Source organism: Delphinus delphis, chromosome 19, assembly GCF_949987515.2.
Source record: "Delphinus delphis chromosome 19, mDelDel1.2, whole genome shotgun sequence".
NCBI classification, from domain to species: Eukaryota; Metazoa; Chordata; class Mammalia; order Artiodactyla; family Delphinidae; genus Delphinus; species Delphinus delphis.
In genome coordinates, this window is record NC_082701.1 from 23,765,151 (window position 1) to 23,792,246 (window position 27,096).

Consider the following 27,096-nt stretch of genomic DNA (forward strand, 5'->3'; position numbering starts at 1 on the left):
AAGTAGGCAGATATCTCAAAAATTTTCTCCTCAGTGCTTAGATTTAGCAATTATTTCATTTCAGGTTTTTTTCTAATTTGCCACTTTCCATTTGCATTGTTATTAAGTCCTTGTTTCTGCTTTTCCTAGATTCATTTTGTTATCTATTTTCAAACTTCTTATTTGATTGTTTAATTTATTAATTTTACGTCTTGTGATCAGAAATTTGTATTTAAAGCTTCAAATTTTCCACTCAGTATAGTTTTAGTGTGTTCCACAGTTTTGTATGTAGTACCTTCATTAGTTTTATATTTTTGTCCTAATGTTGTCCTTGATTCAAACACTTGCTTTGGAAAGCTTTAAAAAATTTTTTCCACATTGTTGGGAGAGGGGGCTTATTATTATAGGTTTCATTTTGATTGTACTTGTCAGAGTGTGGAGTGTATAATCTGAACGATTTCTACTTTATTATGGTTTTCTTTGTGTTCAAATAAGTGGCCCATTTTTGTAAATGTTCTAAAAGCTCTTTCACAGAATATGAGTTCTATAATTTAGTGGCTCTATTGCTTTATATAGTTTTGAGACTTGATCCGTTGAGGACTGAGATTTTAGAGTGTTAGATGTGAGAAGGTTAGAATCTATGACTGTCTTCGTATTTGTAATCCTTCTCCTTCCATGTCCTGCCGTTCTTTGCTTTGTGTGCTTTAATGCTATTATCTAATGGATAAAGGTCATGACCTCTGCATCTGTTTTCTGGATCATGCATGTGATCATGATAAGTGATCCTTTTGGTCCCACTTAATATTTTTGCCTCGAATTCAACTGTGTTGACATTAATATTGCAAACCTTACTCTTTATTTCCCCTTGGGCTCTTTTTGCCTATTCTTTTTTTTTTTTTTTTTTTTTTGCGGTACGCGGGCCTCTCACTGCTGTGGCCTCTCCCGTTGCGGAGCACAGGCTCCGGACGCGCAGGCTCAACGGCCATGGCTCACGGGCCCAGCCGCTCCGCGGCATGTGGGATCTTCCCGGACCGGGGCACGAACCCGTGTCCCCTGCATCGGCAGGCGGACTCTTAACCACTGCGCCACCAGGGAAGCCCCCGCCTATTCTTTTATTTCTGATTTTTTATTGAGTCTCTCTGTTGCAAATTGATTATTTACTCTTCTATTTAACAGAAATCAATCTTGCTAAGTAGTGTAAGATACAGGTTTAACTGACGTTTTTCCTCCAGTTACTGTTCCCGTCTATATTACACAATCAAGTCTTTTTTGTTTACATAATCAAGAAAAATAACTTTAACAGCCTTTGCTCTTTTGTGTCCCAACAGCCGTAGATGTCTGTGGATCCTCAAGATGCCGGTCTTACTCTTGGTCCTGGGTGTTGTGTTATTTATGTTCAGAAGTGTATACCTTTATACACAGTCCAGTAACCACAAACCACGGCTCCCTCACCCTGCTCCGGCTGCTGGGATGCTGAAGCTTCTACCTGAGGAACGTGTCAGGAGCCTCTTTGCCTATGATGGAATCTGGTGAGATAACAAGTTATTCCACCTTGGTCTGACCTTTCCTTCCTGTGGCTCACAGTGTCCTGTTGTGCCCACTTTACAGCCAGTTCCCTACCTTCCTGCACCTGTGTTGATTGTGAACGTGATTCCAAACCACGGAACCAGGAAAAGGCTTGGTCTGCAGGGCACGGACTCTGTTCCCAGCGAACGAAGTCCCTTACGATTTTGGAGGGCCTGTTTAACCCAAACCACAGGAAAAATGCTGCCTTTCTGTCCCTCTGGCCTCCTCTTCTGGTCGGGGTTGCTGAGATGCCACTGACATTCCTGCGACTCTCAAGTTTAAAGAAGCTTGGGGAATTCCCTGGCTGTCCAGTGGTTAGGACTCTGAGCTTTCACTGCCGGGCCTGGGCTCGATCCCTGGTCGGGGAACTAAGATAGCACAAGCCGTGCAGTGTGGCAGAAGTTTGGTGCAGGAGATGACTCAAGAGAGGGGGCCTTTTTTTGGATTATAAAATTTATTTTTTATTATTTTATTGGAGTCTAGTTGATTTACAATGTTGTGTTAGTTTCAGGTGTACAGCAAAGTGATTCAGTTATATACAGAATATTGTGTAGAGTTCCCTGTGCTATGCAGTAGGTCCTTGTTGGTTATCTATTTTATCTATAGTAGTGTGTCTATGTTAATCCCAAGCTCCTAATTTATCCCTTCCCCCCACGTTTCCCCTTTGGTAGCCATACGTTGGTTTTGAGAGAAGGGCCTTCTTGCCCTTTCCCCTTCCTTCCCCTCCCTGTGTCTTTGGGAACAGCCACTGCTGTCATTCTAGAGTCTCAACCCAACCCAGATGGTGGCTATGGGAAAGGAGAGTCTGAGGGGAAAAACACACTGGCTTAGGCTTCAGGCCTCGCCTTACCCACCAGCCCACCCACCCAATCCGTGACCTTGGTCCTCATCTTGTTCTAGGCTCTTCCCGAAAAACCAGTGCAAATGTGAAGCCTCGGGACATCAGGGAAGCTATAACTTTGAGGATGCCTATGGCCAGAGTGACCTCCCTGCGGTGAAACTGAGGAGACAGGCTGAATTTGAACACTTTCAGAGGAGGTAATGCAGACTATGAGGGCTCTTGGGCCCTGAGGTGGAACAGAAGCTCTCCCTACTGTCTCCTGAGGGTGTGGGTCCAGGGAGAGAAGGAAGGCACTCCCGCTCTTGCAGGGTCCCTGGAAGGAACTATTAGGAATAAACCAAGTAAAGAGAATTGAGGAAATAGTCCTTCAATAAAGATTTATAAAACTTGGGAATTCGGGCTTCCCTGGTGGCGCAGTGGTTGAGAGTCCACCTGCCGATGCAGGGGACACGGGTTCATGCCCTGGTCTGGGAGGATCCCACATACCACGGAGTGGCTGGGCCCGTGAGCCATGGCCGCTGAGCCTGCGCGTCCGGAGCCTGTGCTCTGCGATGGGAGAGACCACAACAGTGAGAGGCCCGCGTTCCGAAAAAAAAAAAAAAAAAGATCAATCTGATCTAGACAACATCTCTCAATGAGCTTACAGTATAATAGAGGGATACAGACTGTGCCCTCCCACCGGGGTCAAGTGGCCACTCTCCCCACCACATCCTCCCTGCGCCACCATCATCACAGAGCACACGAGCAGTCTGTGGCCCAGGGAGTGTTTTCAGCAAATTGCATGGAACTCAAGAGTTCAATCCCAAGCTCAATGTTATAACAGCAGTCAGAGGGAGGGATGTGGTAGGTTTTAAGAGGGAGAACAGCATCTAGCTCTGAGAATTGAAAAAGGAACTTCAAGAAAAAGGTGACATTCAGAGCTGGCCTGACCTCTGTTACTGAACAGATGACTTTGTATTCTAGCTTTTGGAGTCTGGCTCTGGGTTCTCACCCTTCCAGGAAAGGAACTTTATTGATCTCTTTGTCCTCAGTTTAGCACTGTGCTGGGCAAGTCAAGAAATGAATGAATAAGAGGCATGGGGTGATGTGTGACTCTGGACAGAGCTCTGGGTGTGATTCACTTCCTGAGGGAAGAGAAGCAGTTTGGAGGATGAAGCTTCAGGCATTAAAAAGGAATGAAGTAGATCCCGCTGTACCTTTAGAAGGTGAAGTAGAATAGCACCTTTCCGCATCAAGGTGCAGAAAGTTTGTACAGTGTATTAGTTTGTGTTTTTAGAAGAGGGGTGGACATTTGTGTGTTGCGTGTGTGTGTGGAGGTGTGTTTATGGATGTTGGGGGGAGAAGTATGAACAGTGGTGTAAATGTTTCACAATGGTCTTTTGATAGTGGCTTGTAGTGTCTGCCAATTTCTGTGGTTTAATAATCACACTGTGGCTGATTTCAAGCTACAGACAAGATATCACTGAATTCCAGTTATAAAATATCTCCACCACACAGACACAATAGATGAAAATAACCTCAAGAGCAGAATAATAGGAAAATGTAGTAAAATAATTTGGAAGTGGAGAGTTTTGAGTATTTATTACCTGTGTTCCCATTGTATTTAATTTTAAATGTATATAATTTAATTTTTATTACTGGCTGTGTTTAAAAGCTGGCTTTCAAAGTTCCTGAAAATTCAACAATTGACTCTCCTGTGTCAGTACAACCAGATCTCACACACCACTATTATACATGAATATCAATGGCTGTGTGTCCCTTGGCGGCAGACAAGTGAGTAAGCAAGATATTGCCTTACAAGCCCCTTTCACACAAAGTGTCTAAGCTTTCCAGGGGACAGCGGGCTGGGCCAAGTCATTGAGGCACCTGCTTTCAATGGCTGATACGCTGGCTACCAATTTAGGGGTATCCAAGAGGCCCGGCTCTGGGAAATTTTTCTGCTAGTCAGTCTCCCATGCTCAGGAAAGAAGATCCTGCTTGGGGCTTTCTCCTCACCTCAACCCTTCAAGGGCTCAAGATCCTCACATTTTCCCCTGCGGTCTGAGGGACGCCCCCCACCCCCAGTTGTAATTACACTCTGGATAAACTATACTCAGATGCACAAACTCTTGGGCTTTTTGTCCGTCATCCGAGCGCCGGGAGTCTCCTCAGCTGCCGTTTCACAAAAGAGGTACCAGGTCTGCACCAAATGAGCACTCAAGCAACACCAGGAGCCTCAATGATACATTTTTAAGAGCGTTCGATACATCCAACTCATTCCTTTTAATTGCTATACAGCTATGAATATGAATGCAATGAATTTTATTAAGCCATTCCCCTATTGAAAGATATTCAGATTTTTGCAAATTTTTCATTATTACATTTACATAATTTATAATAATATTACATTATACTTCCATTCTTTCTTTCATTTATTAAGATGTGTATAAGGATGTTCACTTCAGGCAGTACTGAAACAAACCTCCTTATGCATGTCCTACTGTTGACAACCACAAGTTTCTCCCCTTACCTAGCATCTGAATTACTCAATCATAGGATATACTTATTTCTGCTTTTAATAAATATGGCCAGATTGCCTTCAAGAGGACCAATATTAATTCACACTTTCATGAAGAGTCGGTAAGTGTAGTACCTTATTTACATACTGTCTACCTGATCAACACTGGCTATCATAAAATTTTAAAGCTTCAAGGAAAAGGTATCATTGTTTTTTGCATTGTTTTTAAAGTTGCATTTCCCTGATTAATATTGCAGCTGAGCGTGTTCCATATATTTATTAGCCATTTGTATTTCCTCTTCTGTTAATTGCCTATTTCTGTACCTTTCCATTTAAAAATTTTGTCCTTTTCATGTTCCCGTAAATACTTCAGGAGTCTAATCTTCCTTCCAGGTAATCTAAATGATTTCCATGGTTAAGCGGATCCCTGAAGCCTACCTAACAACCGTATTACCTTTAGTCCCTCAAACAGTCAAAATATCACTGGATTGTGTTATGCGTTTGACTGAAGGTTGTTACAACAACAAAGCCACCTGGAAATGGTCACTGTGGTTGCTCTAAAAATATTGAGACAACATCCACTCCTAGATAAAGTTTTATATATTTTATTTGCTCAGTGACAAGAAAAGTTTTACCACCGTTCAGGAGTTGGTCTGCTTTGCCTTTTGTCCAGCGTATTGGTTGTCAATTACTTTGTACCTTGCCTACCAGGAAGTTCAGATGTGTCTTTGGTGTTTAGCCACTGCTGCTGGGTTGGCCGATATGGTCTGATTATTTTGCTTCTTCTTTTTTGCTGGTTGTGATTTTGACTTTGAATGTGCTTTGTTGTAATCTGCTTCAATTCCTGTGCGGAATTAGAGGCTGGAGGGAGGGGCAGGAATAAAGGAGGAGAGAAAATGGAGGGCAGATCGGGCCAATCTACTTTCAGTTTCTCACCATTGGCAGCCCAAAGCTCTGGGTACAAACATCACTTTAAGAACTAACTAGGGACAGGCGTCGAAGCAGCTGCCAATGGTTTTGTTTCTCTGCAGAGAAGGGCTGCCTCGCCCACCGCCCCTGCTGGCTCAGCCCAACCTGCCCTTTGGGTACCCTGTCCACGGGGTGGAAGTGATGCCCCTGCACACGGTTCCCATCCCAGGTAGGTACATCTCCGTTCAGAAAAGACCCGAGCAACTTTCTTATTCCTTCTTAAGCAAAAGGAGGAAGCAGAAGGGAACAGTCATTCATAGGGTACCTGCTGTGTACCCAGCACAATGAAGCTTGACATGGTTTCATTTAATGAAATGAAACCATTTCATTAGTCTCACTCTTGCCACCACTGGGAATCGCCCTTAGTAGCTGTGACCTCCCTGGGTATCCGAGATAACAGAAGAGGACAGAAATCTATGTGCATCGAGGAATCTTGGGACATAATTGGCTTTTTGGTGGCCTCCAGCATCATGGGAGCAGGCAAAGCATGAGCCCATCTCCAGGGAGTGCATATGGCAAAGGATATTTATGCCAGTTAAAACTCTCCTCTACGAGGGAATTTTACACACTCTTTTAGTTCAGCATCACATCCCTGTGAGGTAAATATGATTTTGCCAACTTCACAGAGTTATCTGAGGCCACATAAGAAGAATATGTCTGAATTAGAGCTTGAACTGATCATATTATAAGAACAGAGATAGATTCTAAAATAAAATCATTTCGGATGAATTGCTAGTGTTCTTGAATAGTCATTTAAAAAATGATTTGCCATTTTGGGTAGTTCTTTTTTTATTGCGGTAAAACATACATAACATAAAATTTACCATTTTTAAGTGTCTAATTCTGTGGCATTAAGTACATTCACATTGTTCTGCGACCATCACCAGCAACCATCTCTAGAACTTTTTCATCTTTCCAGCTGAAACTCTGCACCCATTTAACAGTAACTCCCTTTTCCCCTCAGTCCCTGGCAACCACCATTCTATTTTCTGTCTCTATGAATTTGACTATTCCAGGAAACTGAGCGTGTTCAGGATAATTCATTATTTATCTATTGCTTCCTTCCCTTTAGTAACAGAGATACCTAGAAGGGACTGGATTAATTCACAGCACCCATCCAAAACTGAGGGTGGGCATTGGTGGCTTTAGAACTGCTGGAATTTGAGAAGGACCATGGGACACCATCTAATAGAGCCCTGGTGAGAGGGGAGTGGTCAGCAAACTCTCTGGATAGGTGACACTTAAAGGGCCTCTGGAGGGATGTGTAGGAGTCAGTCAGGAAGGTGAGAGCATCAGGGAGTCCTTGGCATCCTCTCAAATGTTGTTTTTTGTCCTTTTTCCTGTGTTCTCCAGGTCTCCAGTTTGAAGGACCAGATGCTCCCATCTATGAGGCAAGGGTCCCCTTCCCAGCTCCCTTTTGCACTTGGCATCCTGTCCTTTGCTCACTGCCTGTGCCCTCTTCCCCCCATGGTAGCCGGTTTCAGATTTTGACAGAGTCTCTATCCTGATTAAATATTAGACGTGAGTCCATGGTGGGGAGAGGGGGAAGGGTGCCTATAGACGTCAAGAATTTTCCAGCCGTGGGGTAGCTGGAGTTCCAGGGAGGACTTCCAGAGGACTGGGCCACCAAGGGTCCTGCTGCCTTCAGCTACAAGAGGAAGCTGCGGCCACAGCCGGGCTGTATTGCCTCTATTCGGGTCAGTGCCAGCAAGGTGGATGCTCTGTGGCTGGCCCTTCTTTCCCATTTAAGATAGCTCCAAATCAAGGTCTATGCAAGTATGTCTAAGGGGTGGGATGTAAATCACATCCAGACCCTAACTGAAAAGGAGTCTGGGAAATTTAGTTTTCCTCCTTCTGCATGCCACACGGGGCTGTAATAGGTGGTGATTGAGCAAAGCTGCTCTGTCCTCCAGAGGGCGCCTCTGGACACCTCCCCCGCAACTACCCTCACCGCCGCTGCCCCCTACACCTTTGTCACTTTGTCTCTACTCTGTGTTCCCTTCTTCATGGCACTTATCATACCTGAATTACTTTATATGTGTCATGATATGCTTATTGCCACTCTTCCTCACTAGACTATAAGCTTCTTGAAGGCAGGGAGTCTGTCTTATTCACTGCTCTTTTCCCAGTGCCTGTAGTTTGGATCTCAGAAAGCACCTCTCGAATGACTAAAGTGTTTTCAGCAGGAATGACATAATCTAGGCTACTTTTCCTAAAGATAACTGGCTGTTGCAAAAGACAAGAAGGCAAGGGAAGAGAGTAGCAGTGGGGATGGAGAGAAGCAGATGGCTTCTAGCTACATGTTGAAGGTGGACCGGGCAGGACTCACTCATGGATTGGCTGTAGGTGTTGGGGAAAGAGCAGGACAAGAATGACTTCAGTTGGGGACTGGAACAGCTGAGTGGGTGGAGATGCCATTCACAAGGCAAGGAGAGCCAGGGACGGGGTGGAAAACAGGTTTATCGAGAAAAAAACATAGTTCAGTTTTGAAGATATCAGTTTGAGCTGCTTGTGAAACTTCCTAGCAGAGCAACCAACGAAGCAGCTGGATTTCAGAAAGATAGGAGCTGAAGATGTACTTAAAAAAAAAAATTATTTATTTACTTTATTTATTTTTGGCTGCGTTGGGTCTTCATTGCTGCACGCAGGCTTTCTCTAGTTGCGGCGAGCGGGGGCTACTCTTCATTGCGGTGCGCAGGCATCTCATTGTGGTGGCTTCCCTTGTTGCAGAGCACAGGCTCTAGGTGCGCGGGCTTCAGTAGTTGTGGCGCGTGGGCTCAGTAGTTGTGGCTCACAGGCTCTAGAGCACAGGCTCAGTAGTTGCGGCGCATGGGCTTAGTTGCTCCACAACATGTGGGATCTTCCAGACCAGGGATCGAATCCTTGTCCCCTGAATTGGCAGGCATATTCTTTTTTTTTTTTTTTTTTTTTGTGGTACGTGGGCCTCTCACTGTTGTGGCTTCTCCTGTTGCAGAGCACAGGCTCCGGACGCACAGGCTCAAAGGCCATGGCTCACTGGCCTAGCCGCTCCGCGGCATGTGGGATCTTCCCGGACCGGGGCACGAACCTGTGTCCCCTGCATCGGCAGGCGGACTCTCAACCACTGCAGGCAGGTGTATTCTTAACCACTGCACCAGCAGGGAAGTCCCTGAAGATGTACATTTTTAAACCATCAGCATATGAATAGTATTTAAAGCTGCTGCCTCCTCTAGTGAGAAGGTGTAGATTAAGAAGGGAAGAGGATGCAGAACCAAACCCTGAAAAACTCTCTTTGGAGGTCAGATAGACAAGGAGTCGGCAAACGGAATTCAAAAGGAGCAGCCATGGGGCTTCCCTGGTGGCACAGTGGTTAAGAATCTGCCTGCCAATGCAGAGGGCACAGGTTCAATCCCTGGTCTGGGAAGATCCCACATGCCGTGGAGCAACTAAGCCCGTGCGGCACAACTACTGAGCCCATGTGCCGCAACTACTGAAGCCTGCATGCCTAGAGCCCATGCTCAGCAACAAGAGAAGCCACTGAAATGAGAAGCGCCTGTGCGCTGCAATGAAGAGTGGCTCCCCCTTGCCACAACTAGAGAAAGCCCGTGCGCAGCAACGAAGACCCAACGCAGCCATAAATAAATAAATTTTAATAAATAAATAAATGAGAGAGAGTGAGACAGAGAGAGAGAGAGAGAGAGAGAGAGAGAGAGAGAGAGAGGGAGAGAGAGGGAGAGGGAGAGATAGATATATATATGAGCAGCCGGGGTAGGAAAGGGTAGGAAGAAATCTTTAAGAATGGTATCCTGCAAGGCAAGAGTTAAGAATGCTTCAGAAATGGCCCTTGAACACACCAGGTCCTAGAACTTGATTCTTCTTTACTGGGGCTGGGGCAGCAACCGCAGAGCCAGACCCTAGGTTTCAGGGGCACCCGTGATCCTTCTCCTCTCGTGTTTATGCACTCTGCTCCCTACTGGCCATTCTGGGTATGTGCTGTTCTTTGCATTTCATCTTTCTATCTCATCCACCCTAGGTCACCCTGACAGCTTCTCTGGGGACACTGAACACCCTCGCTGACATCCCAGACAGTGTGGTACAGGGCAGAGGCCAGAAGCAGCTGAACATTTCGACCAGTAACCGGAAGCTTTTGAATTTCATACTCCAGCACGTGACATACACAAGCACAGAGTATCAGCGCTGCAGGGTGGATGTAGGTGAGAGGCTGTCCTTGGATGCTTAGGGACCTGTCCAAAATGCTTAGGGACCCAGAAAAACACCATCAGGCCCTCAAAGTCTTCCTCCTCCAGGAAGCCTGCCTCTCTAGCTCCTGTTTCTAACTCTAAACACCTAACTTCCCAATTACTGTACCCAGTGCTATCCCCCACATTGCCATTGACCACATAGAGTGACTCAAAGGAAAGGACAGGCAAAATGCCTGCTCGACTCTCCATGAAGACAGATCATTCATGCTGTGTCCCTAGAAACCATCCAGTTCTGTTCCTCATTCTCAGTAGCAAGCAAACCTGAAGATGTTGGCTGCAGTAGATGGGAGGCAGTCTATGCATCAGTATTTTGTCCTGGGCACTAACAGGAAAGAGGGATGTGGGGAACTAGAAGCCCCCAGGTCAGTGGCTTTGTCTTCCTCCTCCCATCCCAGTCCCCATTCCCATCCCCAGAATTCCTGGGAGAACAACTCCTGCCACCGGCAGGGCAGCCCCAGTTTCTTTCTGGTTGAATTCAAGGCACCCGTTCCCATTTTGAGCAACTACACAGGATGCATTCCCAGGACACCAACAGAAAAAATGAAGTGTGGGACAGATTTCCCATGAGCACAAACTAGAGGCAAAGTTCTCTTCACCTTCAGATTTTCAAACGTTTCTTATCACAAAATGACCCTGTGAGGTATAAAATGGGGCAGGTAGTATTATCTTGCTTTTGTAGATGGAGAAGGAGGTGAAGTGATTTATCCAAGGAATTTCAGATTACAAGGCAAAGTCAAATTTAATCCATCCCTCTGATTCCAAGCCCACTTTACCCAACAGATTCTTACGGGGAGGAAACGTGAGTTTTGGAGGTGATCAGCAGGTTGCCCCAGGGATGCACAGCAGGTTATGAGCCACACTGCCATAGACTATGCGGTCCTCAGTCTCATTCCACCAGTCCACTCCCGCATCCCGTCGGCTTCCCGGGCAGCGTGGGGAGTGACCCAGACACAGTGCACCCAACCTGACCTTATTTCTCTCTCCAGTGAGTCTGGAGTCCAAGTCCTCAGTGGCCAAGTTTCCAGTGACCATCCGCCTTCCTGTTATGCCCAAGTTATATGATCCTGGACCAGGTAAGGCCCTTGTCTCTGGGGCTTCATGGTGGGTCCTATAGAATATTGGTGAGATTCAGAAGGGATCCCATCTGAGATGGAGGAGAAGAATAATTATAAAGATAGAGTGGTACTAGAGCAGGAATATGTACATCAATGGAATCAAATTAGAAATCTAGAAATAGACATGTTGATAGTTTACCATGTGATAAAGGTAGCTTTTCAAATTAAAGGGAGAAAAGATGGATTATTTAAGAAATCATGCAGGATAACTGTGTAACTATGTGGAAAAGAACAAGTTGAATCTATCTCACAGCTCATACCAAGATAAATTCCAAATAGGCAAATATCTATTTTTTTTGAAGTACTAGAAAAAAACGTGGAGTTTAAAAATAACTTTGGAGGGACTTCCCTGGCAGTCCAGTGGTTAGGACTCTGTGTTTCCACTGCAGGGGCATGAGTTCAATCCCTGGTCCGGGAACTAAGATCCCGCATGCTGTGTGGCACAGCCAAGTAAATTAATTAATTAATAAAAACTTTGGCGTATAATGCTTTTCTAAATATGACACAAAACCCACGGGCCATAAGGAAAAGACTAAAAACATAAAATACATAACAATTTTTAATGTTTTTATGACAGAAACTTACCATATGCAAAGTCAAATGACAAAGGATGAATTGGGAAAAAATATCTTCAACACACATTAAAGTCAAAGGTCTAATTTTACTTAAGAGCACTTGTGAATCAATAAGAAAAGAACATGAATAAGAAAAGAACAATAAGAAAAGAATAAGCCAATTCACAAAAAGTTAAATTCAAGAATACTTTTAGCCATTAAAATATATGCTCAATTTCATGCTAAGAAAAGTGCAAATGAAAACTACATTCATATTGTGTTGGAAGAGTGGGGAAATATAAACTGCGAGCCGTATCTTAGTTCCCTGACCAGGGATGGAACCCGTGCCCCCTGCAGTGGAAGTGCAGATTCTTAACCACTGCACCGCCAGGGAAGTCCTATCAGCATTTTAAACGTATATGTGCTTTGGTCCAGCCACTTATCATGTGGCTTCTAGAAATTATCCTAAGATGCTTACATCTGTGTGAAATGACATTTGTTTGAAGGTATTTATTGCAGCATTGTTTGCAATGCCAAAAACCTTAAAAGTGGGAGGCACGGGTTAAATCAAGTGTGGTCCATCGGTATAATGAAATGCCACGCAGTGCCATTCAGAAGGATGGAGGAGGAAAACAGGAGCAGGAAGGTTTTTATTCTGATTCAAAATACTTTCCAAGATGTACAGAAAAGAGTAAAGAGTAAGCTACCTTTTCTGTAAAAAGAAAGGGGGAAAGAAGACATAACTGCTTGATTACAGAAAAATAAACAAGAAATTAGTAATACTGGTAAACTCCTGGGAAGAAACCAAGTAGTTGGGAACAGGGATGGGAAGAAGTATTTTCATGGTATAACTTTCAATACATTTAGGATTTTGAACAGTTGACATTTTTTTACTGTATTACCTATATATTCAAAATGTAATCTATTCAAATAGATTCTTTTCAAAATATAAATTGTTATTTTAAAGTAATAGTATTAAATATCTGTGGAGAGGGATTTAAAGTATGGGCTTAACATCATAACTATCTCAAAAATAAAAGAAATAAGTACAAGGAGTTCACAAAAAAACCCTTTCTGGCTTCAGATTTGTTTAAAGATAAAGTGTTACCAATAAAATGGAAATCACCACAATCTTCTTCCCCTCCCTTCTTCCAGCAGTCATGATCTTTCTTTTCCCTGTTTTTGTACATTTTAATATGTAGATTTCTATTCTTACACATGTGTACACACACACACACACACACACACACACACACAGCATATACAGTGTGGTACAATGCATTTTTGAACTTCTCATAAAAGTTACATTGTATGGCATGAAGTTCTAGTTTCTGACCTTTTGTCAGTCCATGGCTTGTCTTTTGATTTTGCTTTGGGGTCTTTTGTTATTAAAAGCTTTATCCTTTAATAGAATTGATTCGTTGTTTTCTATCTTTTGCTTTTTGTGCCTTATTCAAGAACTTCTTCCCGGGCTTCCGTGGTGGCGCAGTGGTTGAGAGTCCGCCTGCCGATGCAGGGGACACGGGTTCGTGCCCCAGTCCGGGAAGATCCCACGTGCCGCGGAGCGGCTGGGCCCGTGAGCCATGGCCGCTGAGCCTGCGCGTCCGGAGCCTGTGCTCCGCAACGGGAGAGGCCACAACAGTGAGAGGCCCGCGTACCACAAAAAAAAAAAAAAAAGAAATTCTTCCCTACGTTGGAGCCATAAAGATACTCTCCTCTATTTTTTTCAAAAGTTGCACATGTTTGGTTCTTACATTTAGATACTTATGTGTGGCATGTGAAGAGGACCTAACTTTTTGTGTATGGAGAGCCTGTTGTCCCACCACCACAGACCTAGTGGTGCAGCCGCCTACTGCTCGTACAGCCAGCCGTTCACACACCCACTTTCATGCATGCAGGGGTCTGAACCTTTCTTAGGTCACATCGATCTATTTATCCTTGGGCTCATTCCATAATGTTTCCATACACTTTATAACAGGTTTTGTATCTAGTGGGGATAAATTCTATACTTCAGGATGACTGTATTTCATTTAGCAAACTTTTCTCAGCCCTTCTTGGTCTTTTACTTTTTCATTAGCGTTTTGGCATCAGCTCATCAAGATCCTCCAAAATCCCTTGAGATTTTGATGAGAATTTCATAGAATTTGTAGATTAATTAGAGATGAATTGACAGTTTTATGAAGTTGAATATTCCCAACCATGAATCTGGTATACCTCTCCATGTTATAATCTCCATGTCATAGTCTCTTCATAGGTTCTTCAATAATTTATTTTCTAGTTTTATTTGTAAAGGAATTGCACACTTCATTGGATTTAGTCTTAGGTACTTTATATTTCTTATTGCTTTTATAAATTGGATCTTTTTCTTCTACATTTTAATTGGTTGCTGTTGGTATATAGGACATTAGTGATTTTTGAATGCTGAACTTACACAAGCAGCATCGTTCTTGCACTCATATTAGTGATCGTTTTTAACATAGAGTCTCTTGAACAAATAATAATTTTTGTCTCTTCTTTTCCAGTTCTTATCATTTGTTTAGTTTTCTTGTCTTACTGCATTTTGCTAAAATCTGCAGTACAGTGTTGAATGATAGCAGTGGTAGCAGGCACTTTTGCTTGTTCCTGAGTTTAAGAACATTCGAATGCTCTACCATTCATGTTTGCTGGGTAGGAGTGTGGTAGATGTGTCAGGGTAAGAAAGTTTCCTTCTTTCCTTCTATTTCTGATGTGGACCATTTTTTTAAAGTCTTTATTGAATTTGTTACAATATTGCTTCTGTTTTATGTTTTGGTTTTTTGGCTGTGAGGCATGTGGGGTCTTAGCTCCTCGACTAGGGATTGAACCTGCACCCCTTGCATTGGAAGGCAAAGTCTTAACCTCTGGACCACCAGGGAAGTCCCTTTCCTTCTATTACTGCTGCTAAGAATTTTTCTATTTCTACTTTCTATTTCCTTGCAGAGAGTTTTTATATGAATGAGTATTGAACTTTATCAGATAAATTGTCTGTACCCATTGAAATAATTTTTCTCCTTTAATTGGGTTTATGTAGTGACTTACATTATTGATTTCCTGCTGTTGAAATTGTTCCTGTATTTCTGGAATAAACCCATCTTGATTGCAATGTATTAGTTGATTAAATGCTGAATTAAATTTGATGAAATTTTATATAGGATTCTTGCACCTGTATTCAAAACTGAGACTATTTTTTCCTGTAATGTCCTTGCCCAGTTTTGTTGTCAATATTATACAAGTCTCGTAAGACAAGTTGGATAGCTTTCCTTTTTTCACTGTTTGCTGAAGTGAATTGTAATAAAATAAGAATAATACGTCTCTTGGAGTTTTATTACAACTTATCTGATCCTTATGTCTTTTTTTTTTTTTTTTTTTTGGTCCAAGTTTTGGGGAAGGTGGTTAAGGATGGGAATGTGGATGGGAAGGAGTGAGAGAAAGGGAAGAAATTTAAAACTATCAGTTCTGTGTCTTTAATGGTTATTGATCTGTATGTACATTGAGTCAATTTTTAAAATGTTTCTGTAAAGTTGTCTTAAATTTGATGTAAATTGCCTACTTTTTTTTTTTTGTCATAGAGCTGTTCATAGCATTCTCTTATGTTAGTTAAAAAATTTTAAATATCTGAAGTCAGGTCTCCCTTTTGGTTCTTTACACTTATCTTCAGTAATTTTAAGTTGGTTTCATATCTAAATATTCTCGTTTCATTTATGCCTGTTTTTGTTCCATATTTTCTTTTTCATATAGGTGATTCTGTGATTTGTCACTTTAAAGATTTTAAACATTCTCATTTTAAATCCTTTTCAGCTTCCTCTATGATTTTGTCTATCTAGAGTGGTAGATACACACTGTGCAGGGTCGATTTGCTGGCTGTAGTTTTCTTTGAGTGTCTTGGAATTTTTGCTGGTGGCTCATCTTGAGTAGGAGGCTTTTGCTTGTTTGTTTCGTTTTCTCCTCTCTCCCTCTTTCTCCCTCTTTCCTCTCTCTCTCTCTCTCTCCTGATTTGTTCCCATCTCACAGCTTTACAATTGCTTCTACTTCCACTAGCCCAAGATTCCTAGTCCATCATTTCATACCGGAGTGTTGGGGTCCTTGTTCCCTAGTGATACTGTCATCACTGAAGAGCCAGTTGCTGGGCCTAAGGGTGGCTTGGCACAGGGCTTGGCTGTGATGTGGTGTCATCTCTGCAACCAGAGTTGTGTACAGGGATGATGGATGTTTGGGGTTCCTTGCCCAGCAGGTAGTATGTGGTGAGAGATGGAGGGAGTGCAGCCTGGCTTCAGTGTGTGGCTTCTAGCAAAAAGCCTGGCTGTGGACCCACATACCTTATGAGACACTTTTATTCCATTAAAACACTCAGACTTGGCCTCCCAGACCCCTCTGCTGTTCTGACCTCAGATTGCTGCACACCCAGCTCCAGCTCTGCTCACAGCTGTTGATATCTGTTCTTGGAAGAAATGTTGTCTATTTTTGAGCACAGCTGTGTCTGCATTTTTCTTTATCATTGCTATGTGTTTGGAACAATATGGAATTTCAAAGCAAAATTCTATACCACCAACTTGGCTGGGAGTCCCCTACCTTGACCACCTCCTATGGTAATTCAGGCCCCTGATTCTCTCTTTACTATAACAAAAGAACCAAACTTATCATGTGGCCTGAGAAGAGAAAAGGTAGGAGAGGATTCATTTGCCATGCTCTTGAACATGAGTTACTTGACACTTTCTGTTACTGAGCCCTTTCCAGATTCTTGGGCAGCAGCAATACCATAGAAATGAATATCGCTTCTGCAAGACTCTTAGGCACACAGAGCTTTTTATTAAAAGAGATAGTTTGTGCACAAGAGAGAAGGCAGGAGACAAGCCTCTCAGACAGCCTTATCCACCAGAAGGCAGACAGCAGAAGCAAGAACTACAATCCTGTAGCCTGTGGAATGAAAACCATATTCACAGAAAGATAGACAAAATGAAAAGGCAGAGGACTAAGTACCAGATGAAGGAACAAGATAAAACCCCAGAAAAACAACTAAATGAAGTGGAGATAGGCAACCTTCCAGAAAAAGAATTCAGAATAATGATAGTGAAGATGATCCAGGGCCTTGGAAAAAGAATGGCGGCAAAGATCGAGAAGATGCAAGAAATGTTTAACAAGCACCTAGAAGAATTAAAGAGCAAACAAACAGAGGTGAACAATACAATAACTGAAATGAAAAATACACTAGAAGGAATCAATAGCAGGATAGCAGAGGCAGAAGAACGGATACATGACCTGGAAGACAGAATGGTGGAATTCACTGCTGCAGAACAGAATAAAGAAAAAAGAATGAAAAGAAATGAAGACAGCCTAAGAGACCTCTGGGACAACACTAAAGGCAACAACATTTGCATTATAGGGGACCCAGAAGGAGAAAAGAGAGAGAAAGGACCCGAGAAAATATTTGAAGAGATTATAGTCGAAAACTTCCCTAACATGGGAAAGGAAATAGCCACCCAAGTCCAGGAAGTGCAGAGAGTCCCATACAGGATAAACCCTGGGAGAAACATGCTGAGACACATAGTAATCAAACTGACAAAAATTAAAGACAAAGAAAAATTATTGAAAGCAGCAAGGGAAAAATGGCAAATAACATACAAGGGAACTCCCATAAGGTTAACATCTGATTCTCAGCAGAAACTCTATAAGCCAGAAGGGAGTGGCATGATACATTTAAAGTGATGAAAGGGAAGAACCTACAGCCAAGATTACTCTACCTGGCAAGGATCTCATTCAGATTCGACAGACATGCAAAAGCTAAGAGAATTCAGCACCACCAAACCAGCTCTACAACAAATGCTAAAGGAACTTCTCTAAGTGGGAAACACAAGAGAAGAAAAGGACCTACAAAAACAAGCCCATAGCAATTAAGAAAATGGTCAAAGGAACATACATATCAATAATTACCTTAAACATGAGTGGCTTAAATGCTCCAAGCAAAAGATACAGGCTCACTGAATGGATATAAAAACAAGACCCATATATATGCTGCCTACAAGAAACCCACTTCAGACCTAGGGACACATACAAACTGAAAGTGAGGAGATGGAAAAAGATATTCCATGCAAATGGAAATCAAAAGAAAGCTGGAGTAGCAATACTCCTATCAGATAAAATAGACTTTAAAATAAAGAATGTGACAAGAGACAAGGAAGGACACTACATAATGATCAAGGGATCAATCCAAGAAGAAGATGTAACAATTATAAATATATATGCACCCAACATAGGCGCACCTCAATACATAAGGCAACTGCTAACAGCTTATAAAAGAGGAAATCGACAGTTACACAATAATAGTGGGGGACTTTAACACCTCACTTAAACCAATGGACAGATCATCCAAACAGAAAATTAATAAGGAAACATAAGTTTTAAATGACACAACAGACCAGATAGATTTAATTGATATTTATAAAACATTCCATCCAGAAACAGCAGATTACACTTTCTTCTAAAGTGCACACGGAACATTCTCCAGGATAGATCACATCTTGGGTCACAAATCAAGCCACAGTAAATTTAAGAAAACTGAAATCATATCAAGCATCTTTTCTGACCACAACGCTATGAGATTAGAAATCAATTACAGGGAAAAAACGTTAAAAAAAAAAAAAACACATGGAGGCTAAACAATACGTTACTAAATAACCAAGAGACCACTGAAGAAATCAAAGAGGAAATCAAAAAATACCTAGAGACAAATGACAACAAAAACATGATGATCCAAAACCTATGGGATGCAGCAAAAGCAGTTCTAAGAGGGAAGTTTAGAGCAGTACAAGCCTACCTCAGGAAACAAGAAAAATCTCAAATAAACAATCTAACCTTACACCTAAAGCAACTAGAGAAAGAAGAACAAACAAAACGCAAGTTATTAGAAGGAAAGAAATTATAAAGATCAGAGCAGAAATAAATGAAATACAAACAAAGAAGACAATAGCAAAGATCAATAAAACTAAAACCTGGTTCTTTGAGAAGATAAACCAAATTGATAAACCATTAGCCAGACTCATCAAGAAAAAGAGGGAGAGGACTCAAATCAATAAAATTAGAAATGAAAAAGGAGAAGTTACAACAGACACTGCAGAAATACAAAGCATCCTCAGAGACTACAACAAGCAACTCTATGCCAATAAAATGGACAACCTGGAAGAAATGGACAAATTCTTAGAAAGGTGTAACCTTCCAAGACCGAACCAGGAAGAAATGGAAAATATAAATAGACCAATCACAAGTAATGAAATTGAAACTGTGATTAAAAATCTTCCAACAAACAAAAGACCAGGACCAGATGGCTTCACAGGTGAATTCTATCAAACATTTAGAGAAGAGCTATTACCCATCCTTCTCAAGCTCTTCCAAAAAATTGCAGAGGAATGAACACTCCCAAACTCATTCTATGAGGCCACCATCACCCTGATACCAAAACCAGACAAAGATACTATAAAAAAAGAAAATTACAGACCAATATCACTGATGAATATAGATGCAAAAATCCTCAACAAAATACTAGCAAACAGAATCCAACAACACATTAAAAGGATCATACACCATGATCAAGTGGGATTTATCCCAGGGATGCAAGGATTCTTCAATATACGCAAATCAATCAATGTGATACACCATATTAACAAATTGAAGAAAAAAACCATGTGATCATCTCAATAGATGCAGAAAAAGCTTTTTACAAAATTCAACACCCAGTTGTGATAAAAACTCTCCAGAAAGTGGGCATAGAGGGAACCTACCTCTACATAATAAAAGCCATATACAACAAACCCACAGCAAACATCATTCTCAATGGTGAAAAACTGAAAGCATTTCCTCTAAGATCAGGAACAAGACAAGAATGTCCACTCTCACCGCTATTATTTAACATAATTTTTGAAGTCCTAGCCATGGCAGTCAGAGAAGAAAAAGAAATAAAAGGAATTCAAGTTGGAAAAGAAGAAGTACAACTGTCCCTGTTTGCAGACGACATGATATTATACATAGAGAATCCTAAAGATGCCACCAGAAAACTACTAGAGCTAATCAATGAATTTGGTAAAGTTGCAGGATACAAAGTTAATGCACAGAAATCTCTTGCATTCCTATACACTAATGATGAATAATCTGAAAGAGAAATTAAGGAAACACTCCCGTTTACCACTGCAACAAAAAGAATAAAATACCTAGGAATAAACCTACCTATGGAGACAAAAGACCTGTATGCAGAAAACTATAAGATACTGATGAGAGAAATTAAAGATGATACAAACAGATGGAAAGATATACCGTGTTCTTGGATTGGAAGAATCAGTATTGTGAAAATGACTATACTACCCAAAGCAATCAACAGATTCAGTGCAATCCCTATCAAATTACCAATGGCATTTTTTACAGAACTAGAACAAAAAATCTTAAAATTTGTATGGAGACATAAAAGGCCCCGAATAGCCAAAGTGGTCTTGAGGGAAAAAAATGGAGCTAGAGGAATCAGACTCCCTGACTTCAGACTATACTACAAAGCTACAGTAATCAAGATAATATGGTACTGGCACAAAAACAGAAATATAGTTCAATGGAACAGGATAGAAAGCCCAGAGATAAACCCACGCACCTATGGTCAACTAATCTATGACAAAGGAGGCAAGGATATACAATGGAAAAGACAGTCTCTTCAATAAGTGGTGCTGGGAAACCTGGACAGCTACATGTAAAAGAATGGAATTAGAATACTCCCTAACACCATACACAGAAATAAACTCAAAATGCATTAGAGACCTAAATGTAATACCGGGCACTATGAAACTCTTAGAGGCAAACATAGGAAGAACACTCTTTGACATAAATCACAGCAAGATCTTTTTTGACTCACCTCCTAGAGTAATGGAAATAAAAACAAAAATAAACAAATGGGACCTAATGAAACTTAAAAGCTTTTGCACAGCAAAGGAAACCATAAACAAGAGGAAAAGACAACCCTCAGAATGGGAGAAAATATTTGCAAAACGAATCAACAGACAAAGGATTAATCTCCAAAATATATAAATAGCTCATGCAGCTCAATATTAAGAAAACAAACAACCCAATCCAAAAATGGGCAGAAGACCTGAATAGACATTTCTCCAAAGAAGACATACAGATGGCCAAGAAGCACATGAAAAGCTGCTCAACATCACTAATTATTAGAGAAATGCAAATCAAAACTACAATGAGGTGTCACCTCACACCAGTTAGAATGGCCATCATCAAAAAATCTACAAACAACAAATGCTGGAGGGGGTGTGGAGAAAAGGGAACCCTCTTGCACTGTTGGTGGGAATGTAAATTGATACAGCCACTATGGAGAACAGTATGGAGGTTCCTTAAACAACTAAAAATAGAACTACCATACAACCCAGCAATCCCACTACTGGGCATATACCCTGAGAAAACCATAATTCAAAAATAGTCAAGTACCACAATGTTCATTGCAGCTCTATTTACAATAGCCAGGACATGGAAGCAACCTAAGTGTCCATTGACGGACGAATGGATAAAGAAGATGTGGTACATATATACAATGCAATATTACTCAGCCATAAAAAGGAACGAAATTGGGTCATTTGTAGAGATGTGGATGGATCTAGAGACTGTCATACAGAGTGAAGTAAGTCAGAAAGAGAAAAACAGATATCGTATATTAATGCATATATGTGGAACCTAGAAGAATGGTACAGATGAATCGGTTTGCAGGGCAGAAATAGAGACATAGATGTAGAGAACGAATGTATGGACACCAAGTGGCGGGGGGTGGTGGTGGTGGGATGAATTGGGAGATTGGGATTGACATGTATACACTAATACGTATAAAATGGATAACTAATAAGAACCTTCTGTATAAAAAATAAAATAAAATTCAAAAATTTTTTAAAAGAGAGAGAGAGAGAAGGCGGGAAAAAAGTGCCAACTCCTCGAGTAGAAGGGGAGAGTTGCTTTTATAACAAAAGGGAGGTTTGTCTCACGATCACGGATAATTTCCAGAAATCATCCAACTTCTTTGCTCAGCAGCGGGTGGCTGCATGGTGGCTGTCAGGAATAGGGAGCCCTTCCGTGAGGGGGAAGAAATGCATGAGAATGTTCTGTAAGAAAGCCCAGGAACAGATTAGGCGAAAATTTACAGTTGAGCTTCTTGTCTTGTGGCAACTAGGTATACTCTTAGTGGCACAGAGATAAAGTTAATCTTTTATTCCTGTGAGTCTGGTTTTTTTCCTCTGGGACTCGGGCCCCCAGGGCCTTTGTTCTTTAGTTTGCAAGGCCTGTTTACCCAAGACCGGTCTTTGTCCAAAATGGCTGTACTCTCGTCTCCCTGTCTCATTTCCACTCACTCCCACAGACCCAGGAGAAGCTGGGTAATGCTGCAGCATGTCCTGAAAAGGGTTTATAGAATGATTTCTGATTTCTGTCATTCTGAAAAGTGGCTCTGCAGTCGGGTTCTCTTGCATTCACCCACAAACAATAGGTGAGGGTGTAGCTTTCAGCATGCGTTAACTTCAGCTGACCCCACTGCACCAGATGACCCATGTGCCCCCAGAATGATGCAAGTCAGGACAGTGAGGCTTCCTGAAGACAGAGCTCTGACATCTACCCTTTCTTGCTCAGAGAGGAAGCTCAGAGACCTGGTGACCATTGCCACCAAAACTTTCCTCCGTCCCCACAAGCTCATGACCATGGTCCGGAGCATTCGTGAGTATTACCCAGATTTGACCGTGATCGTGGCTGATGACAGCAAGGAGCCCCTGAAAATTAATGACAGCCACGTGGAGTATTACACCATGCCTTATGGGAAGGTATGTCCCTCCCAGATGGGGAGACACCCGGATCCCGGGACAAGAGGGCCCACAGTCAGGTTCTGCCCTGAATGGGGCTGCTTCAGTGGCCCTCCCAAGGCAGCAGGGGCCTGGCATGGGAGGGGAGTCCCCTTGCTGATTCCAAATTCACAGAGAAATCAGGCCACTCTCCCTTTTTTGCATTAACAGGGTAGTTAATCTGCCTCTCCTCACACTTGGTGTGGAAACTGATTGAGGGCCTTCTAAGTGACTTGAGGTGTCCGACAGTCTAAGGTTTCCTGACATGCAGGTCCAACAGCAGAGAAACCTCTCATCCCTATAATTCCCCCCTCGCTGGAGCATCTCTCTCCCCCATGCACCATCTTTCAAGCACACACAGGAGGAAGTGGATAGTGGATATTATACGTACCAGAGTGTCCCCTCCTCCAACAGCTTCCAGGCTGCATGAGGGGAAAGGGCGGGAGAGCCACAGAGACTCTCTGGGGTGAAAGGGGACTTCCATCGGTCATATTAGCCACAGGGCCAAGGAAGGACTTTCTGCCTTTGTCTCAGTCTTTGATCCAGAGAGCCCCTGTCCCTCTCCCAGTGTCTCTGAGACAGGGACTCCCTTTAACCCAGAGGTTCTCAGCCACTGTTTGTGGCGCAGCCTGCTTGTTGGGAACTGAGAAAGCTCCCAGGTGACGCTGATATGAAGCAGGGCAGGCAACCACCATCTAACCTCACTCTACTCACAGGGTTGGTTCGCTGGTAGGAACCTGGCCATATCTCAGGTCACCACCAAATACGTTCTCTGGGTGGACGATGACTTTCTCTTCAACGACAAGACCAAGATTGAGGTGCTGGTGGATGTCCTAGAGAAGACAGAACTGGACGTGGTAAGGGAGAGTTGCTCGTTCTACCCCATTGCAATCTGACAAGTGAGAGGGGAAGGGGAGGAGAAAGGAAGAGAGGGAAGTATGCGAAAGAAGAGGAGGGAAAGAGAGAAGGGAGGGCAGAAGGGGTGGGGGAGGGCCCAGTGCAGGAGGTGATGCAGCACAGCTCCGGGGTTGAGACCATCACGCGGGAATCAGACACACGAGTTCCGCTTCTGCCTCTGTTCTTACTTTTCTTTGAGCAAATTACACCAACACCCACGCCCAAAACTCACCGTTGTTCTGTTTTTAAAATGGTGTGTTTATTACTTCTACCTTCCTCCTCTCTGGAGCGGCCAGAGAAAGCGAGCGGGGCTCTGGCGCCGTCACACACCGTTACAAAAATGAAAATGGCACAAGGCTATAAAAGACTGTGTGGCCTTAAGGACATTAAAAAAATAACAAAAACATCAAAAGTCAAGTCACATATAGAAAAGAGAAGAAAAAGGTAACAGTAATTAATAATGCTGCATTGTATTTTTGAAATTTGCAGAGATTACTAGGTAGAGGCGATAGATTTGTCAATTAGCTTGTGTGGTGATCTTTTCACAACGTATACATACATCAAAACACCAAGCTGTACACCTTAAATATATACAATTTTAATATGTCAAAGCTATCTCAATATAGCTGTTAAAAAGAAAGAAAATGTATAAGAAGTAGCACAGTGACCACAGTTACTTCATACTCCAGGTGGACAGTCCCCAAAGCATCTGACTTGACTAAGATGTCTCTAGAGACCCAATCACAATAGCGTAAATGACATAGAAGGTGCAGTTCCCACCCGTGTAAGAATGCAAGCTGGCACTCGACTCTCCTTCCAGGGTCATCCTGGGCCAGCTTCCTTCCCCGTTGTTTGTCCATCTTCGTGGTCCTCAGCTGTATGGTCAGAAGAAATGGGGAGAGGGGAAGTGAAGGACAAGTTCTCTTTTAAGATTGAGATCTTTATAAAAGTTGCAGACATCTGTTCTGAATCACATCCTTTCAGCCAGGACTTAGACACATGGTCAGACCTTGCAAGGGAAGTGGGAAAATTTCATCTTTATTGGGTTAATTGGCTAGACTTTAATTTAGTCCAGTTAAAACTCAAGAGGGTTCATTTACTAAGCGGGGAGGGAAAGTACAGGTGATGGCAGACAGTCAGACTGCTGTGCCACCCTGGGTGATTATGATGGTTCAGGAATAGATATAATTGCTTGTCCTGTTTTGCTCGGGCTCCAACAGCTAGATGCATGCATCTCCCACGAGTGCAGGGACGGGCAGCACAGAGAGGTGAGCCGGGAGCAGAGAACGGAACGAAGGCAGCTTGAGACAAACTACTGGCTGCAGGAAGTCCACACAGGGACCCCTGCATGAGCAGGCTGCCTCTTGCACCTAAACACCACTCCTTGTACTGGAAGGGAGTGAGTCACCTTCTGGAAAGAGTGAGCCTGCTGGAGGGTAAACGGAGCAGAGTTGTCTGCCCTTTGGACTTGGTGTGAGTGTAGTATGAAGGGTAGATAAAGGGTGTGATTTTTGTCATAACTGAGGTTCAGTCCAGGAAGGCTTCTTGACAGCAGCTACATGGATACTGAGTCTATTCTCTAATGTGGATTTCTCTGCCCACCGGCTAGGTAGGCGGCAGTGTGCTTGGAAACGTGTTCCAGTTTAAGCTGTTCCTGGAGCACAGTGAGAATGGAGACTGTCTCCACCGGCGGTCAGGATCTTTCCGGCCCCTGGACGGCTTCCCCAGCTGTGTGGTGACGAGTGGCGTTGTCAACTTCTTCCTGGCCCACACAGAGCGGCTCCAAAGAGTGGGCTTCGACCCCCGCCTGCAGCGAGTGGCTCATTCAGGTGGGGAGGCTGGAAGAGTGAGGAAGAGAGCTGTGCTGTGGACAGATCTCAGAAGCCTGTTTTTTCCCAAGGAGGGAGGGCCGTGTGTCACTGCTCAGGGGAGCTTGTCCTTTCTCCCCAAAATGGGGAGCTCACCCTTTCTCGCTAAAATGGAGAGCTCGTGGTCTCTCTCTTTTTTTTTTTAGAATATTTATTTATTTACTTGGCTGCACTGGGTCTTCGTTGCGGCACACCGGATCTTCATTGCCGTGTGCAGGATCTTTGTTGCAGCATGCAGGGTCTTTAGTTGCGGCATGCGAACCCTTAGTTGCGGCATGTGAGATCTAGTTCCCTGGCCAGGGATCGAACCCAGGCCCCCTGCATTGGGAACTCAGAGTCCTAGCCACTGGACCACCAGGGAAGTCCCTCGTGGTCTCTCTTGCCTCCCACCACCCTCTCTGCCTTCTTGTCTCCCCCAGGCTGTTCTGCTTCTCCACGACGCCCTTCCCCTTCCTTTGCCTACAGCTCTGGCCCCTCCCTCTTTTCCCACCTGGCTGCTGCTGCTTCTTTTCCAGACATCCTCTCCTATGAAACTGCAGCTGGTGACCTTCCCCTCTCATTCCTCTCAGTCCTGGAGTCCACAGTTCCGTCCAGTTGGAAGCCAATCTGTGTCTCTCTACCCATATCATTGTCTGTCCTTCCAACTCAGTAGCCTGGGCAGGTGGCTTCACAGGGGCGGAAGCTCCCCAGGGGTATAAACTGTGTCCCCTCCCCCCGACTCTCCTCCCAGACCTGCAGTATGGCCCTGGGTCTCTGGCGGAAGCTCACATTTCCTTCTCGCACTTTCCCTCTCTTGGCAGAGTTCTTTATCGATGGACTCGGAAGCCTGCTTGTGGGGTCCTGCTCAAATGTGATTGTAGGTCACCAGCCCCGTTCTCCAGTGGCGGACCCAGAGCTGGCAGCCCTGGAGAAGAGCTACAACGTATACCGGACCAACACCAAAGCTCAGATCCAGTTCAAGCTGGCTCTCCACTACTTCAAGAACCATCTCCAATGTGCCACGTAAAGGTTGTCCGGGCACTGGAAAAGCGCTATGCTGACCGGTTGCAGGTATCTAAAACAGAGGAACTGGTGGATGGGCTATCAAAATTTGAACTCTAGATAAGATGGACAGGGCAGATGGGTCTGGCTCAGGTACTGGAAATATCAATCAAAAGCTGAGGGTCATTAGAAATGGACCAATCACTGATCAGGGCGATGGAGACTGTATTCATTATTGTTTGTATGATGTCTTACCATTTATGAAACATTTGTACATATAGTATCTCACATTATCTCATTTCATCTCACACGAAAGAGTATATGATGGGTTGGTATCCTCAGTCAAAAAGATGGCTGCTGGGTCCTTGAGGGTTATTTGGTGGAAATTATATCACAGATCATCTCCAGCATCATTGCCATCCACAGATTTTTTTTTGGTCCTACCTTGTGGACTCAAATAATGTGAATAACCCAGGGTCCTTGCCTGGAGAAGGTGGAAGCCTGGTTCAGTTCAGTCCACTAGTGGAATCGGATCAGATGATGAGAGGCGGACCAGGCAGGCGAGGAGGGAGTCAGCTCACCTGGAGCCCGGCACACGGATGGGACGCAGGCAGTTGGAGGGATGAGATCCCTGGGGTAGTCCACTCACTGCTGGAATAAAGGTTTCCCTGGCATCAGACTCCCTATCATAAAGACAGATTCCATACTTCCTGG

At 43.3% G+C, this 27,096-nt stretch overlaps 1 protein-coding gene across 1 annotated transcript; it reads left to right on the forward strand.

The window, feature by feature from the left end:
- The first annotated feature begins 1,371 nt into the window (after nucleotides 1-1,371).
- On the forward strand, nucleotides 1,372-26,407 carry B4GALNT2 (beta-1,4-N-acetyl-galactosaminyltransferase 2 (SID blood group)). Its single transcript, XM_059996349.2, has 10 exons — nucleotides 1,372-1,508; nucleotides 2,446-2,583; nucleotides 5,915-6,021; nucleotides 7,206-7,243; nucleotides 9,865-10,045; nucleotides 11,080-11,166; nucleotides 22,431-22,618; nucleotides 23,353-23,493; nucleotides 25,143-25,362; nucleotides 26,202-26,407. The coding sequence occupies exons 1-10, from the start codon at nucleotides 1,372-1,374 to the stop codon at nucleotides 26,405-26,407; spliced, it is 1,443 nt and encodes a 480-aa protein (XP_059852332.1).
- The last annotated feature ends 689 nt before the right edge of the window (nucleotides 26,408-27,096 follow it).

Coding starts and splice junctions, on each gene's coding strand:
- B4GALNT2 (XM_059996349.2), top strand. CDS start 1,372: ATGTTCAGAAGTGTATACCTTTATACACAGTCCAGTAACCACAAACCA. Junction 6,022..7,205: donor GCACACGGTTCCCATCCCAG/GTAGGTACATCT, acceptor TGTGTTCTCCAG/GTCTCCAGTTTGAAGGACCA. Junction 11,167..22,430: donor GTTATATGATCCTGGACCAG/GTAAGGCCCTTG, acceptor TTTCTTGCTCAG/AGAGGAAGCTCAGAGACCTG.